The 18,623-nt window shown below is 37.2% G+C and overlaps 3 protein-coding genes across 3 annotated transcripts; 1 reads left to right on the forward strand and 2 right to left on the reverse strand.

Annotated features, from left to right (window-relative positions):
- Positions 1-342: 342 nt before the first annotated feature.
- LOC110882641 (probable inactive receptor kinase RLK902) lies at positions 343-1,559 on the forward strand. Its single transcript, XM_022130615.2, has 2 exons — positions 343-832; positions 956-1,559. The coding sequence occupies exons 1-2, from the start codon at positions 343-345 to the stop codon at positions 1,510-1,512; spliced, it is 1,047 nt and encodes a 348-aa protein (XP_021986307.1). The 3' UTR covers positions 1,513-1,559.
- A 391-nt stretch (positions 1,560-1,950) lies between these two features.
- Positions 1,951-3,354, reverse strand: LOC110882640 (leucine-rich repeat extensin-like protein 4). Its single transcript, XM_022130614.1, has one exon. The coding sequence runs from the start codon at positions 3,352-3,354 to the stop codon at positions 1,951-1,953; it is 1,404 nt and encodes a 467-aa protein (XP_021986306.1).
- Positions 3,355-4,024: 670 nt separating this feature from the next.
- LOC110885769 lies at positions 4,025-10,271 on the reverse strand. The gene is made up of 14 exons (XM_022133477.2): positions 9,846-10,271; positions 9,186-9,588; positions 8,627-8,804; positions 7,605-8,531; positions 7,411-7,511; positions 7,167-7,311; positions 7,014-7,082; positions 6,611-6,656; positions 6,093-6,517; positions 5,158-5,237; positions 4,940-5,075; positions 4,677-4,863; positions 4,514-4,596; positions 4,025-4,425 (listed from the first exon to the last, which is right to left on the reverse strand). The coding sequence occupies exons 1-14, from the start codon at positions 9,943-9,945 to the stop codon at positions 4,303-4,305; spliced, it is 3,003 nt and encodes a 1,000-aa protein (XP_021989169.1). The 5' UTR covers positions 9,946-10,271; the 3' UTR covers positions 4,025-4,302.
- Positions 10,272-18,623: the final 8,352 nt, after the last annotated feature.

Consider the following 18,623-nt stretch of genomic DNA (forward strand, 5'->3'; position numbering starts at 1 on the left):
TCATGTTCGTTCATTTATTAAACGAACTTCCCATCGAACGGTTCATTGAACGTTCAGTTCGTTTACAACCCTAACTATCAACGTGTGTCTCGTTTAAAAAAATGAAAAAAAAACCTTAATCCACCCCCCCCCCCCTCTCTTATATAATCGATGGCCAACCTATTTATATTCCTGTTTATATAAACAATGAATATATATATTAATATTTGAAGACATTAAAATTTTCGTATAGATTCAATTAGCAGGCATAGTAGAGGACTAAGATGATTCCAAAGATTCAATTGGAAACACCTATGACTCCAACCAATAAATTTCCATCCATCAAGATTTCAGTCACAAACAATGAACGCCCTTGGTCAGTTTTGGCCATACTTCTCACTCCTCATAATGCTCATCCTATTTGCTTTATACAAAGCCATAACATACATTTCAACCAAAGTTGCTCAATCCAACACCACCCGAATCACCAACCAAACCCCGCTATCGTTAGAGGTCAAGATCACACTACCCACACGAATCATCTTCGGTGATCCTGAAACCGTTGCAAGGTTTGATTCGTCTGAACTCGTTCAGCTGCCCAAGAACAGGCTCGGGGAAGGCTCGTTAGGGACGCTTTATAAGGTGGTTCTTGACTGTGGCTCCATGATCACTATAAGAAAGATATATAAGAGGGTTGGTTGTGTGAGTGATTTTGAGTATTGGGTCAGGTTTTTTGGTGGCATTCGTGATGATCGTTGGCTGTTGCCCATGTTGTTTGCGTTTTGGTATGGCGGAGAGGCTTTTGTTATTCATGAGTACATGTGTTTAGGTAGTTTAGAGGAGCTCTTACATGGTAAGTCATTTTTTAAGTTTTTTTTTTTTTTTTAACTGTGAGAACTCGTTACTGGAAAACTCATGGGGCCCGCCAGTACCATGCGGGTTCCATAACTATTGATTGATGATGTCAAGAATGCAGGTAGCGAAGGTGTGCAATTTGCACCATTAAACTGGAAAATCAGACAACAAATAGCACTAGGAGCAGCAAAAGCAGTAGCATGGATTCACAGTCGAGTAACTAAAGCAGGCAAGCCTCTAGTTTGCGGTGTGATCAAGTCTTCAAACTTCCTTATACAAACCGACTTCACCCCTCGTCTTTCTGGCTATGAAACACCATACCTCATCTCCCCTTCCAACATCATCAAAAGAAACTGTGGCCGAATGGCCCCAGAACTAACACAAACAAGAAGTGTCTACAAAACTTTCACACAGTCATCAGACGTATACAGTTTCGGGATCTTGATGTTGGAACTTATTACCGGGAAGAAACCTTCAGTCACTAATTTGGGTCAATATGAAGCCGAGAAACGAAAGAGAGAAGGGCCGAAGGGGGTTCCTGACAAACGAATGGCTGGTGTCACCGATAACATTTCAGATATAATAATGCTTGCGCGAATGTGCCTTTCATCTGATCCTAAACAACGCCCTTCGATGGCAGCTGTGGTTGAGACGATTCATGATTCAATCAGCTCTTGATTGATTGTTATTCTAGCAAATATGCATAAATCTAGTAAAGTTATCAAGATTATTTGTGTTTAAGCCCATAACCATCATGAGTTATCCACGAAATGCTCGTGTTAGGCTGGACGTTCGGGTAAACTCTCCATGGCGGTTTGGCCCGACTGTCGGCCCAAGATCCTTCATTGTAGGCTCTGAATTCAACATTTTCTGTTTTTTTTTTATAAATTACAGTTTAGTGTTATTTTCATCTTATATCGAAATTAATCATTTGAAATAAATACATTCTTATCTCACAAGTTCATTTAGGCAGGCAATAATCCACAATAACAAGAGATGAACTAATTGTGAATATTTTTTTAATTAACATTTCAATACAATCTAGTCTACAAGAGGGTTGTTTTCTACCAAAAAATCTTTACTAACATAAGAAAAGTGTTCTAAATGGTTTAACATCTAATGTCCTCGCGGTGGTGACGAATGTTGTGAACCAATCTTGGGTGGAAAATTTTTGACGGCTCGTGCGGGTAGTGGAGATACAACGGGTGGTGTTGGAGATGCGAGTTGCGTTGTTTTGTGTGTAGGAGTAACCTTTGGTGTTTGTGGATCAGGTGGTGAGGGTGAATGAACCAGTGGTGGTTTCCTTTTGTTAAGTTCGAGGATAAGAGGATCTCGCGGTTGACAACCTATGGTTTTGCAATCAACTGGTCGGGTCAACACCGATGAACAATCTTGTTGGGATCTTTGGTTTGGTTTCCCAGAGAAGCAGTTCTCTCTATCCTGCATAATAAGATTATCCCTACTACGCTTTTCACATTCGCCGCCAATCTCATTGAAATAATTGTCGAAGATGGTAAAATTCCACAGTGCAGATAAACCGCAAACGCTATCATGCACCTTCCCAGTTAAATGGTTGCTCGAAACGTCTAGCCTCTCGATCATCTCCATTCTCTCCAAACTTTTCGGAAGCGGACCCAAAAAGTAGTTCTTACTCACATCTAAAACATTCAAGAACTTTGGCATGCCTAGTTCCTCCGGAAGGCAACCAGTGAGACGGTTATTCGAAAAAGAAACTTGTTCTATATTTGGCATCCGTCCAATACTTCGCGGTATGCACCCGCTAAACTTGTTATTAGATAAAACTATTGTCGAAGCTGGTGAATTCCCCATGTTTTTTGGAATGTGCGAAGAGAATCGGTTATTGTTGACTACAATGGCGTCAACATCCTTATCGAAGAGTGCGGGTGGCAATGGGCCTTCGAATTCATTAAATCTGATATCAAGAAACCTCAAAGATGGCAATGTCAACACAGGGGTCGGAAACAGGCCCGAAAAGCGGTTATTACTAAGATCAAGTTCAAACAAGAGTTCAAGGTTGGAAAACGTTTTCGGGACGATTCCACAAAATCTATTGGAATGAAGATGTAAAATGCCGAGATCGGCTAGCAAGCCAAGATGAGGAACAAGTTGTCCAGAAATGTCTCCGAAGTTAAGATCAACAGCCGCAACGGTTCTTATTTGTTCATCATCGAGAGCTGGGACACAACCCACCCCATAATAAGAACAAACGTTCGGTCCAACCCAATTTCCAGTCATGTTTAACGGGTCCGAAATCATAGCCTTTTTCCATTCTTGTAAAGCACAATAAGCCTTCTTGATCCTTGGATTCTCAAACTTCAAACTTGGATCAACTAACTTATCCGGGTCCAAGTCCTGGTCTTGGTCCGTGTCTGATTGTCTCAACGCGATTAGCCCACGACGGCTAACGGGATACTGGATCTTCGTTACGGCAATGGAAAATGAGGAAACAGAAAATATGAAAAGCAAGCCAATGTAAAGAAAGAAAGCTAAGGTTTGCATCTTGAGAGGGTTTAGAAAAAAACCACCTTTGGCTGGACCAAAGGTTTGCTATAGGAATTGCATAAGAAGGATGTTATAATTGGGAGGATGGTGTTAGATGTTGTTGGATGGTGGTTGTAATCTTCATCCAAAAATGTCTCTTCACCTCACATATTGTTATGCCCATTTTACCTATAATCTAGTTAGTTAATTTATCCAAATAATCTCTCCTAATGTATTTTTTTACAAGATATATAATTCTAAAGAGTAAACTGCCATTTTGGTCCCTGAGGTTTGGTCACTTTTGCCACTTTAGTCCAAAACTCAAACCTTTTAAATCTGGGTCCCTGTGGTTTCACTTTTATTGCCATTTTGGTCCAAAAATGAAATCAACTAATATTTGGCTAATAAAATCCTGTTATTTTGTCCTTTTTCTCAGGGGCAAAATGGCCAATTATCAATTGATTTCATTAATTTAATTAATAATGTGTTATAATAAAGTTATATTGACCGTTTTGCCCTTGAGAAAAAGGACAAAATAACAAAATTTTATTAGCCAAATATCAGCTGATTTCATTTTTGAACCAAAATGGCAATAAAAGTGAAACCACAGGGACCCAGATTTAAAAGGTTTGAGTTTTGAACTAAAATGGCAAAAGTGACCAAACCTCAGGGACCAAAATGGCAGTTAACTCAATTCTAAATTTAGAAAGATAATAGTCAGAAAGCTAGTCAACCAACAAACATAATTACAAAACTATATGGTCAAGATGGTACGTTGAAACGGTATCATTTGTACTCTTACAAGCTATGCACAGTCTAACTACGCGCTTTCTGTACATTTAGAACAAGATCCGAGAAACCAATTGAACGTATAAAAACCACGACAAAAACCAATGCCACGTAAACACCAAAGTTTCGGGATCTAAGCAAAAGATCCTGAACTTACAAACACCAAAATCGTGGAATCTACATTTGAGAGGTTTGCTTCTTTGCGTTAACATCTGTAACGATATCATGCAGCTCAGGGAATACTGTTATGATTACTTGTTCAAGTAACCCATATGCAAGTTGTTTCAAACATACATCAGACTGCAAACAAATATATTAAAGTAAGATTATAAGCAAGGGTATTTTAGACATTTGTCATATGTCGATCAACGTTGCATTGCATAGTTACCTGGAGAAAATAGTATACGTCTTTTGCACAACGCTTGTATTGGTTATGACCGATCAAACTGACCAATGTGGTGGGGGCTCCGTCTAAAAACACAAGAGGGGTATTTTAGACATTTCACAATTAAAACGTTAAAAACTATAAAAGGGAAAAAGTGAATGCATACTAAAGATCATCTTTTTGACGTCACTAGCCCTTCGAGCAGCCTCGAGCTGCTCCTCAAACAACCCTTGTTTGTTGACCTTACTGCCAGACGATTGACTCATAGCTGGTGGTGAATCTTGATCGGATTGCGAACCGTTTCGGTTTTGAGTATTCACTCTTGTAAAAAATACGCCGTCGGGCCACAATACCTAGCACAAGAAAAAGTTGGATGTATAATTGGATATATAGACTTTAGGAAATATAACGCTTTTATTAGCAACTTACATCTTGTATCCAACGTATCCCGTGAGCCACAATGTCATCTCTCCTGAGCCAATGTATTTGCCGTAAGAGCCAGTCATCAATAGCATCTTCCATCATTAACTGCAATATTTGCTTTGATATCCAAAACACCTGTCGTCTGCATATACAACGGTTATTATCAATCATCAAATCAGAATAATGACGGAAGAAATACATGTGACCGAAACAAAAAAACCAACCTTAACCACCCTCTTCGGTTGAGCTGAAATATCTTGTCTACCAAATTTAGCAAGGGAACACTGACATTAGGTGGCGTCCACTGCAACGAAACACAAAAACAAACATATTTAAATAAAAAAACAAAACAAGAGATACAAAGCATCAATATAATTAGGGCTGCAAACGAACCAAACGCTCAGCGAACAGTTCGTGAATCATTCAGTGGGAAGTTTGTTTGTGTTCGTTCGTTTATTAAGCAAACAAACACGAACAAGAAATTTCGTTCATTTAGTTAATTGAACGAACATGAACAGATGCCACGTTCGTTCATTTATGATCGTGAAGGTTCGGTAACGTGTTTGTTTATGTTCGATAGTTCATTAGTGTTTTTAGCTTTTATATTTTATTTATATACTTCAAAATTCGAACAAAAAAATATTCAATAAGTGTCGATGTATTATATATTTTGTTCATGAACGCTTATTTGTGTTCGTTTGTTTCCATTTGTGTTCATTTGTGTTAATCAACATTAGTTTTCGTTCGTTGCCTAAAATTAACAAACGAACATGGACACGTTCATTTCCTTAACAAACGAACATGAACATAAAATCTCGTTCGGTAAGCGTTCATGAACACACATATTTCTTAAGAAATGAACATGAACAAGGTCTTGTTCGTGTTCGTTCAGTTCGTTTGCAGTCCTAAATATAATAAAGTCCAGACATAACCTTGTAATATATATACACACACATATGCATATGTTGTATGTATACACACGCGCGCATGTAATGATGGGTGCAAACTAGAGCTGCTAAATACTTAGGAATCATTTTATTCAGTCGTGTATTAACTAACATGTTAAAAAACGACTTAATTGACCTCACGTAATCAATCATACATGGTGAAAATAAACTTAACGAAGAGCAATTAAATAGGAAAAAGAAGAAAAAATAACCTCAGCTGGCATGTCAAGCGGGTCTTCCATGCGATCTGACGTAGAAGGAAAATTAGCTGCCAGATTAAGTATCTCCGATCGCACTTCCGAACTAGCTCGTTTTTCAGAATCTAAGCTTCTTAAAAGTTCATCATGTTTGACAACCCGAGGTGGGAATCCTTTTGAATTTAACTCGTTATCCGAATGCCACCCGTTAGCTTTTGAACTAGAACCCATCTCACTATCGGAAAGACTGTTAGCGGATTCAGAAGTAGTCGGCCTCGGGAAGGAGTTACTGAGTTCATCAGGTTTCCATGTTAAAGTTCGGGTTGCAGCTGAAGACACGGATTCGGAAGTGAAGGTCGGGCCCACAACTTTCCTCATTAGACCATCTGAAACGCCTTTGAATTGACGCACGATATCATCCACCGCATCATCCACATTAACTGTTGTATCAAAGTATATTTGGCCTCTAAATAATCCGATAACCACAAGCAAAATAATTTATCCAAAAGTTAAAAAACGATTAGAGAACACACCTGCTAATGTTCTCATAACGGAAGAGGATTTCCCAAAAGAGTAATTCTACGATAACGACAAAAAAATTAGACTATGGCAAACAATATAGAGTAAAGTACACAGATGGTCCCTGTTGTTTACAAAAAAAATGAATTTGGCCCCTAGCTTTTCAAAAGTACACAGACGGGTCCCTATGGTTTGCACTTTGTAACACATTTAGTACCCAGCTTTTTCCAAAAGTACATAGATGGTCCCTGTTGTTTGCACTTTGGAACACATTTAGTCCCTAACTTGGACATGCTAAAACCTTTAGATTTGTTGGCTGGGGACTAAATGCGTTACAAAGTGCAAACCACAGGGACCATCCGTGTACTTTACTCAAAAATATATCTTAAATGATAGCAAAATATAAAGAAAGGGTACCTTTGAAGAAAGACTTAAAAAGTCCCAAACTTCATGTTGTTCTGCGACATTGGCTATCGACAACAGATCCTATAGAGTATAGAGAATAAAATCCATTTAATATTTAAAACTCATATTTTTCTAAAAACTTTAAAAAGAGTGATGGGACCGTACTTGCAAATATTTATCAAGCTGAATGCAACGTTGATGAACAAATGCATCTTCTGTATTTGAAGAAAATATCCTTTTGGGAGGCAAATGTAACGTATAGTTCGGAATGTCCTTAAGTTGACGATGCAATCTCTCAAAGTTCCGGTATCTGCTTACAAAAAAGTAAAAATATAATTAAAAGTTTAAAACCATGTTTATAAATAAATAAATAACATTTGTCACTTGAGAACGAGTTAAAGAACAAAACCTTCTTTTCACAAACCACGTGTTGTTTTCGGCATCTGTGACCGCAATTGAATAGACCGCAAAAGATTTTGACCCGAGTTTCTCGAAATACGCTCCCATAACCTGTATAAAAAGTTAATAATATCATATCACTAATTCACTATAAACAATTGCATAAAGAGATAAAAATATACACGTTTGAGAGAATGCGCTTACCCGACACTTAAGCTTGGGACTATACCCTTCGATACGTAATACTTTATCTGAAATCGTATTTATATTATGTGTATCATGTCTGCCAGCATTTGCGCTATAAAACTCCGATATTATCGACCCGCTAACTTGCTCTGCATACGCAGTTTCAATCACAGGGTCGTTGTTCAAATCAGAAGTGCTGTTTGATTTTCTTAAGGTAGTTTTACTTCCACTGTTACCAACTAAACTCTCTTCGACTCCTGCATCAAAAGTCAACATGCTACTTTGACCACCATCAAAATACTGGTCGCTTCGTTGACCATCTAGACGAGGTTTCGGTGGGATCTGTCCTAAAGTCCTACCGATACTGGTTGACGTCTCGAGCTTTTTAGGTAACGTTTCGTTTACGGTATCTTTATTATTACCAGTTTTCGATTCTCGTGCAGCGTTCTTCTCAGCGTTTTTCTGAGCTTTCTTTTTATAATTTCGTCCTTTAGTCCACATGTTTTCAAGATTTTCCGGCTGAAGAACCTCTGTCCGTCTTTGTGTCGCTGCTTCGAGACCCCGAGCCCAGTCAGCAGCCGGTAAATGCTTTGTTTCGTCTTGAAAGATCGTACGTGGCTTATATAACGCAAGCTCTTGTCCCACGTCACTTTTCGGACTAACGGAATGATCGGTTTTGCTCGTCGTAGCAGCGGATTGATCCTGTTTCTGGCCGCTAAAACTGCCGGATTGACCTTCACCGGCCTCTTTGCATCCATCGTTAGCAGACGCAAGAAAAATAACCTCGAGCAACTCGTTAATGTAGGCAGGGCTTGCGAATCTCATAACGGGTTCCATAACCAAACATGTTAAAAGCTCACGCGAAATGCATCTAACCAACGCAGATTGGGCTTCTCGTTGTTTTAGTACTACAGCCACGACCGCCCCCATAATACGTTTAAGAAACTATAAAATAATAACAAGTGTTAGATAGTATTCATGTGATGAAGATTGTGAAACAAGTTATTGTTATTTTATTGATTAAAACGCTCCACTCACACCTTGTACTCACTCTCGGGAGATAATAGAGCGGGATGAAGCTCGTTAGAAACCATGAGATGGTGTTTTAATCTTTCGTCTCTTTCTTCTGAAGATAATGTTACCATAACTTCAACACCGATTGCTGCTTGGTTTTTTCTAAAAAGCTCTAGGTGGACTCCGACAAGATCGACGACGTCTCTGAGACAAGGAAAGTTATTATTTTGGAACAAAAAGAATCACGAGTCTAAATTCTTGTAAGTTTTCTACACGGTGTTTGTTTGAATGTGCTTTCTTAACGTTGCAACAATCATATACACATGTTATTTTATTATATTTCTAAATAAAAATAACGAAAAAAGATACTTTAGCGAAAGATAACAAAAAGGGATCCGTCTTATGAAATGAGAGTAAAAGTATTCTAAACGGAGAATGTGTAACGTCATATAATCAGATAACCAAAAGTAGAATCTATTTATCCGAACATCCGATATCATGACTTGGAATGCTAATACGCGGTTATAATGCACATCCAAACACCCCTAAATACCTAAAAAGAATGAGTTGTAGAGACATACTGACCTCGTTAACAAGTCAACAAGATTTATATTCTTAACCCTTGCAGATACTTCCGCAAGAACATCCATAATAATCCCCCGTATAAGCTCAGGAAACTCCTTATCCGGCGTAATATCCGAATACCATAAATCAACAACAAAATCCTGCAAAAGCTTGTTAATAAAATCCTCCATTGCAGCCTCGACTATTGGAGATTCAATTTTCCTCTTCCATCTAGGCGGAGGCGGCAAAGTGGAAAGCCGAGAATCGTTCACAGATAACTGCTTCTTTTCTAAATGCGATAAATACGTTAGCGGCTCGGTTTTCTTAACCTTCCTTCGAAATTCAACTTCGTTTAACAAAATTCTCGATGCGCATACCAAAAGTATCGCTATAGGGACATTCATCCACATTGATTTGCTGGTGTCTGTAACCACACAACACAACAATTAACACAATTATAATTTTTCTTGAAAACATTTGATTTTTTCAAGATTTGTACTAACCCACCACTAAATCACTAATTCCGAAACCAGTCTAACAAAGTCAAACTATCTTAAATCAAAAGGGGGCAAAAAGAACTTATCAATATTATTATTATTATTATTATACAAAATTACAAATAAAGGGTTATATAATCAAGCAATATGTGTAAACAAAATCATCATAAGGTTGGGAACTTACGAGCCAAGAAGTAAGAAACAGCAAAGATACAAAGAGCCCACCAAACAGTTCGAAGTTTTGCTTCTTCGATCAGATCCTGCAAAGTCTCCATGGCCTTCATGACTGTAAACCCTAATTCTTAATCAACAAAATTGAGCATTTAACAATCGAAATTCGAAGTGGGTATGATGAAATCGGAATCTTTTTTGAGATTGAACAAGGGTTGATTCGATTGTGGGTGTGATTGAAGAGTTAATTGCTAATAAAGATGTGAAATTTGGGATGAAAATAGGAACTTTGGTGTGTTGGTTTTGGGTGAAGAAGAGTTAAGAGAACGTGAAGAGGGGTGTGAAAGGTTAGATGAGAAGAACGTGATACGGGGAGAAAAGCTGTGCGAATAATAATTAGAAAAGATCGGCCTGGTTGTCTTGTTTGATCGGCTGCGTTATCTTGTGAGTAAGCTGAAATGGGGTTTTTAAGTTCTTCATTTTCTTCATCTTCAACATAAAACTCAAGAATGTAAATTTTTTTTCCTGAAGGGTAAGGAACGACGTGTCAATCACTGTGACACCGGGTGTTGTGGTCAGGATCGACTACTCGACCACCGTCAGCCCCTTGACTCTCCCCAGATGCGCGTAAACCCGATCTCCACCCGCCCGAAGGCACGACAGTATTAATCGATAAAACCTCGCCTCCCATCCAAGTCGAACCGGCGCCACCTGTATTTGCTCTTCACCTGGATACCGCAGAAAATAATGAGAGTGAGAATCGAACCTGGGTCACAAGGAACACCTATTCGCTCTTCACCTGTAAATTCTGGTTCTAGGAGTTCAATTTAATGGACATTTGTCGCCACATCAATATCATAATGCCCCTTAAAAAGTTGTGTTATGGTTAATGCCCCTCAATACCTTAACTATATCATTACTTTCCAATTTTGTTTTTCTCATTGTAGATTATACTAGAAATGTCCATATATCTTCACTCTGTATAAAGTCCACGGGGTGGTGTTTCGGGCATTATCAAGCCACTTCATGCCCCTATAATGCTTATTACTCATGGTCAAAGAAACAATTGTTGTATATTTGCTTAGGCATTATTTTACACTTCTAAATTATTAATGTTTATTTATGACTAAGTATTTCAAGGATGTTAAGTACGACCGGAAATAAACTGAACAAACATGAACGTGGTTTACTCATGTTCGTTTGTTCAACTTTAACTGTACCAACAAACAAATGAACATGAACACTAAACGGACAGAAATTTGTGTTCATATTCGTTTGTTAAAAATAATGTGTTTGTATACGTTAATATTCTAAATGAACAAACAGAACTAAACGTAAATAAAGATTGTTTCACATTTTTACTCTACGTCACCCTGTCTCGTAGACATGAGTTATCATTCACTTATTTTCACATTTATGTGTAATGCTATAATGGTTTCACAATGTTTCACTACCTACTATCTATTAAAATAACATTTAAATAAAAAAATAGAAAAAAAAAGTTAAAAAATATATTGGTAAAGTCGGACACATCTTTTTTCATCATTGGCTACTAGAATTAATTTCATGACCTTGCATCATCTTTTGCACCACTGCAGTGTGAAGGGGCTCAAGCCCAATGTAACGCTTCGCTTTTTCGTAACTTTCCTAATATAGAAATCATGTCTTGTAAATCTATTTTTGGAAGTTTGTCTCTTTCGAAATCGTAACTCGTTGTATCATCGCAAATTCAAGACTTTAATCGTTGTAAAACCCGAGATTTGAGTCATTTGTATTTCCATACATTCACGTTATACACCTTTTATACAAGTTCATACGTTCGAATTTATTAAACTTATGATACTTAATCACTAATTATGCAAAACACGTTAATCATGCAAACACGTGACTCATATGCTTGATTTATGCGAATTCGATACTTCAACTCGACAAATATACCCATTTATGCTTGTTTATAATTGTTTCTATGATTTAATTACATATCATACCTTAACACATGGCTCTTTGTGCCTAAAACACCATATAACACACTTAAAACATCAAGTTATGAAAGAACAAGGGCCATATATGTCATTAATCAAACAAAATTAACGAGCACAAGGGCTCGCGGCCCGCGACCCTATCTGCTGGCTGAGTCGCGCCCCGCGACAAGGGTAGATCCGCAGAAACTCTTGATCAGCGACGGGATTGGCCAAATATTTGTATTTTGTTGTATTACAACTTGTGTTTCTTACATTTATTACTCACGTAATCAACCCTAATCCATCCCCTATAAAACCAAAGCATTCTACACACTTTTTCCACTTTTCAAACTCACTAAACTATCTCTAAACCACTCTCAAATCAGCTGAAAACAGGAGCCTAAGACAGATTCGTTACAAGTTACTAAAGTGTGCATAACTTCTTCATTTCTCAACCTTTTTCATTGATTCTTCTTTCTAAACACTTGGGACAACCTTAGGTATGTTTCCACAGGTTTTCCATAGAAAACCAAGGCTTGGAACATCACCAAAACAGGCTTCAAAGTGAAGTAAACTTTCTGTTTTGATTTAAACACTTGTTAAACCACTTAAACTTGAGGTTTCTCATACACATTCCTATGTCCTTATGCTCATAATCAAGTCTATGGTTAGTTGGGCTTAAAAACAAGGTTGTGACATGTAAAATCAGAGGTTTAAACCTCATAAACATCCTGTTTTGTTAGGGTTTTAACTTACAAGTGATGAATAAGCTTAAAGCTTGAAGATTGTGTGATTATAAGGTTAGCTTGGGGTATCCTACTTGAAAATCCACACATCACTTGATGTTTTCTTAGATTAGTTGTAGTATTTCATTCTTTATTATGTATATTCTTGACCCTCCTTGTTGTCTATGACAACATGTGTAGTGGTGAATACCAAAGAGGTACCTAAATGGAAGATTCATCTCCCTACCTCCTACATGACTTGTATGATGTTCTTGTATTATATGATTGGACTTAAAACTATGAAATAAACTATATAATACATATTTAATATCTAAATAACCAAACCCTTGATGATAACCTATTGGTTACTTGTCAAAGTATTAGGTTACATCATCTAAAAGACCATAGTACTTGTTACGATTCTAATGGGCATTTTGACCCATGAAAACATTCTAACTCTTTTGAGTTTCATAGTGTCAAGAACAAGTATTATGTGTGCTAGGTGATTACTTTTCTTATACGTCTATTTTCATGCACTTTAAACTACGAATCCTTAAACCCAAATACAAACACCCTTAAACTCCAAATAGAGCACATTCACCCTTCTAGTCTCGTCAACTTCGTCATAATTGGATAATCGGAAGGCATATACAATTTTGTGAGTATACTCGATCCCATTTTACTTTTAAACACTTTGGATGTAACATGTATCTTATACAAAACACAACACTTGAAACTATTTTTGATCACACCCTATCTTCATTTAAATATGAAACTATATGATGCTTGTTAATCTCGTATGCTATGTAAACTTTTCGTGTCGATATGCTCATTAACTTTGCACAAGCCTACCTTAACAATTATAGCGCTATAGGATTAACGCACCGCTCATTAGTCTTGGGGTATTGTTAAGTTAAACATGTTAACATCCCGCTACTCTCTTGGGATAGGCAAAATTAACGTGTTGGATACTTGGGTTTTAACATATAGTACACCGTTTCAGCATATTAGTAACTTGTGTATTGTTATTCATGTTGGATATGAGCCGTTAAACAATTTTATTCTATATTATGCTATGTATGAAAACATGTATACTTGCCAACTTTTTGTTGATCGTATTTTAATACACGTTGCAGGTTGATAGACAAGATGATGCTAAGTGAAGAAACAAGATTTAGGTGGACTTAGAAACACACTTAGATTAATTTATTTTGTCAATGTATGTTTGAAACAATGTTGTTTATGTTTGATTCTTGTATGACATTTTTAGCAATTTATGAAATTTAATTTAAATTATATTGTCACATAGTGTTATAATGTTTTGAGCAATTTGTTCGTCTCATCCCGATGTTTCCGCCATCAATTGGGGTGTGACACCCAAAGCCCTCATGACCCCTTTTAAGTTTTAATAACGCCTTTTAAGGGGGTGTTTAACGCTCTTTTTAATGATCATGTGAGTAGAGGCGGTAATACTTATGTCACACCCCAACCGATGGCGGAATCATCGGGGCGCGTCACTAGGCGAACCAGATTGCTCAAGAGAATCCATAATAACTATTAAATGGCAATATTTAAAAGGTTAATTGTCCCATACCAATCAACAAACATTCCACAAACAATTATTACAGACAGCGTGTTCTCAAAAGCAAAACAAGTCCGACAACCTAGATTTCTATTAGTGAAGTTTCTAGACTGCCTATCTTGATTCCAGCAAACAAATCCATCAACCTGTCACATACGTTAAAATAAAGTCAACACATAAAATGTAAAGGTGAGTACACAAGTTTGCATAACATATAGTAGAGAAAGCGTTTACGCATAACCAGCATGTATCCCGTAACGGGCGAATGCAAGTAACTATCACACAATGATTACAACTTAACCACGAGACTGCGTTGTACAGTATGCGCGACACATGTTCAACGAACACGTGAAGTAAAGTGATGTGATCCCTAGCAACCCCTGTCCACGATAGGTGCTGAGTCCAAACTATAGTACTATCGTTGCTAGAGGCGATATAGTGTAACACTATCTAAGCATAGTAACAAGCATTCATAGATCACATATGACACGTGGGAGCGGTTAGCATTCATAAAGTGTTTGCGTTGTGTGTTGTTGTGTGTTGATAGTGAACGTATGTAACACCCAAAAGTGCGTTAAAAGAAAATGGGTTCGAGTATACTCACAGTTTGTGTTTAAACAAGTAAACACAACTTGATTGGATTGAAGGGAGCGCGTTGGAGTTATCCTGAGCATAGAACAGTAGCGTAAGCGTTGAACAATGCGTAAACATAATGTAAAATGGTTGAGTGTCGAGTGGTGATCCAAACGGATGGGTATCCATTCAAGCGGATGGTCATCCGGACGGATGGTCATCCGAGTGGATGACCATTCGAACGGATGGCCATTCGAATGAGTTGTGTTTGTTTGTAAAAGTTGTTAAAGTTTGAAGTTTAATCAAATCATTTTGAATAAGGATTAGTATGAGAAACAGGTCACCTGGTCGAATGGTCATTCGGTCGGATGGTCATTCGATCAAATGGTCATTCGATCGGATGGCCACTCAAGTGAGCAAACTGTTATTTGTAAAATTTTCTAAGTAAAAAAGTTTGAAGTTTAACGGTGTCACACCCTGGCTTTGCGGAAGCGTGGTTAATTTTGGTGTGACTTCTTAATACCATAGCTTAATCATAACAAAGCTATATGAAATAAAAACCATGCAAGATCATCCGTAGATTAAGTTTTAAAACAAGCGTAACACAACATTGTCTTGGAAACTACAACAACATTACATAAAATATTGTTTGAAAGACATAAACAACAACATGAATAAAACGCAGTTTAAGATTTGTGACTCGTCCAGGAAAAAGTCACATTTCCTAAACCGGGATGACCTCGGAACCCATGTGCAGCGGGAAAACACAACATACCGCGCCAGATCCTTTAATTTCCTGAAATACATGTAAGTTGGAAAAATCAACAATAATGTTGAGCGAGTTCATGTGTAAGTGAGTAAATAAACCTTTGTGTGTATAAATAATCCTGGTATGTAGCAAATAAGGAAAAAGAGATCACCAATGGTTTGTGTGTGAAGTGCAAGTAGGGAGACTCAAACCTAGCGGATTTATGCGTTGGGCACAAAGTCACCCCGAGGTCCGTACTGTTGGGTTGGGGCCTGGGCTCGCTACACCCAAGTAGATCTACCGCTCCTGTCCCTCGGTCCTACCTTGAGGATTAATGGCCTCAAGTTTCCGCCTACCCACTCACATGATCTAAGTAGTAAACCTCCTTACGCTAACCATACCATGTATAAAGTATTCGTAAACATTGTAACATGTATTTCACCCCCGCAGTTTAGAAAACTGAAAACAGTTAAGAGAAAAGGGGGACATGAACTCACAGTGGTGCGTCTCTACAAAGTATATCTCCTGATCAAGCAGCGGTGTGACGACCTACACGTACTAACTCTATTAGACGGACGGCCGTGCCTTAGCTTAAGGTTTAGGTTTTTGGGGAAATAGTTAGACAACTATTTCGTGTTTACATTTTGTAAATACTTGGTAATCATTTTCCTTCCCAAGGATGGGGGATTTAATACATGTGCGTTCGTATAACTTCGAAATATATTATTAAGTCTCACTTAATATATATTTTATTTCTAACTCCAAAATATAATTATTTTTCTCAAAAATATTATATTTTAACACATATGATTTTCCCAAAATAATACTTTGACAAAAAATACGCGTTCATAAATATTTTCTTAAAATGCGTAAGTTACGTTTTAAAGATCGGGTGGTATTGCTATACCGTTGTAACTTAAATATTTATCGTGAAAGCGTTCGTATTATTTTGGAGCCGTTAACATGATAATATTATTTTTACCCTAAAAATAATATTTGTATATTTCACAAAGTAATCATAAACAGATAACAAGTGACGTTATGAAAAATATATACTAAATATATATTTACCAAGTTTTATTTTGTGAAATCCTACCTCCGATATTTTGTAAATAAGGTCGTGGCGAAATCTATAATTTGAAAACATGTCAAAATGTATTTCTAACACTTGTAGTGAAAATATTTCTAAGGGTTAGGTTTTTGGAAAAATTTCGCCAGAGTTTCATCTGTAACTGGAGGTGGCTACGCTTTCAATCGTATCATTTTCTTTTAAAAATCAATTCAACAATTTTCTCATTCAATCAAAACAACGTTCAAAGCAACAAACTAGTCAATAAATATGTATATCGCAAGAATCACATGAACTTGTAGTTTTCCAAAAATATGAAGTAAATCTCATCACTTTGAGTGGATCTTTATATAAATCATTCCGGTTTCATAAAAGCCTCGCTTTTAAAGAAATTCCATCTTTACAACTTATTGTAAAATTTGACAAAACTAGTTCTTTGTCGAAACTTAGTGTTACACAAGTGTTTACACACTTGTGCGTTTAAAAATCATTCTTGATCATGTAAGATCCGGCTTTAGAAAAATATGATTTCTTGGACACTTGGTCCTTTGAAAATACCGCTTGTAGATCCGTAGATCTACTAGTTTTAAACACTATTTCATAAGTAAAGTTGATTTTACACAAGTTCAAGTTTCGTGTGTGGTAGAGTTTCATCATTTAACCCTTGTTACACTAAAACAAGCTTTATGTCATGATCCATGATCATGACCAATCCGGGTTAAACGATGATCCGAGCTACCACAACATAGATCGGGCCTAAATAACCACACAAATCAAATACTACAAGATTTACACAACAATCTAGCTTTTAACCATCACTTTTAGTATTTTTAGTAGACTTTTATGTATCATCTTGCATGTTTACGAGTTTTAACCGTTACATATCATTTTAACCACCTTAAAATAGTTCGAGAGTGTGATTATAGTAACTTACTACTAGCTCGAGGCTAGGGAAGATTCTAGACGCAAGATGAGTGGATAAAAGCAATGAGATGAGGTCCTTCGAGTTCCGAATGCACCAAGCTTCCTTGTAGGTGATCCTTAACACTTGTATGGTCTTGAAATGAGGTGATCAAAGCCGAAAGATGGATGGATGGTTGTGTGGTGGTTCGGCCGAGAGCCAAAAAGAGAGGAGAGGGTGTGTGTGTGTGGTGAAATGTTAAGTGAAGTGATTAGTGTGTTATGGTTAGAACTTATAGGCAAATTATATGATCATTATCCAATGGTTTATGTGTCCCTTGATTTTAGACAAGAGAGATTATTTTAATCATGCATGGTACAAATGGTGGTCACATTGTGACCGAAATCGTTGGAGGGGGGGGGGGGTAATCTAGTTAGATTTCAACTAAACATTAAGCATTAGTTAGTTAAGCTTAGTTAGTTTAGGGATTAACCCGGTTACTAGTGTGTTGTGCTTTTCAGTGGGTGTTAGGGTATTCAGGGACCCTAACTGGCTCAGAAAAAGATAAACAATGTTAATGGCAATATTTTCATGTTCCGGGTAAAGTCCGGTTGTTCGATTGGATAGTAATCCGTTAAAGCGTTTAACAAAGCTTTAAAGTGTCGTTATTATCAATTTTAGTGACACAACTTATTCCCGACACTTTGGAAAGTGTCTAGTAATATTTTTCTCATGTTTTGGCACTTTATGAGTTAACCAAATGCTGAATTTTTAGTTAATGTGCTGAATTTTGTACTTAGAGTACGTTTTTGGCACATCCTGTCACTGTAACTTATTCCTAGAGACGCAGTTCTACAACCCTTGTATCTCCACACTCACTATTAGTGTAGTAAACTATCTCGGGCTCATACAGGCCTTAGAGGCAGTATCTGCTTAGTGCTAGTTATGACAACACGTTCAATAGGTTATCCGTTCATTGTGCTACTGTGCTTTTGTGCATCATGTTTGTCACTAAGGTTCAGCATGTAAATAATGTAGTGACAGTAAATAAAGTATGATGCAGGTATGTGCATGTATCAGCAATCAAGTAGCAGTTTATCCACAAGTTCAAGTAAGCACAGTAATTTAGTAGTAATTAATTATTAATTAAGTCGTACGGATACCTGGTTTAGTGAGGGTTGTCACATTCTCCCCCCGTTAGAAAATTTTCGTCCCGAAATTTTAAGTTCTGC

Source organism: Helianthus annuus, chromosome 10, assembly GCF_002127325.2.
Source record: "Helianthus annuus cultivar XRQ/B chromosome 10, HanXRQr2.0-SUNRISE, whole genome shotgun sequence".
Lineage (NCBI taxonomy): Eukaryota > Viridiplantae > Streptophyta > Magnoliopsida > Asterales > Asteraceae > Helianthus > Helianthus annuus.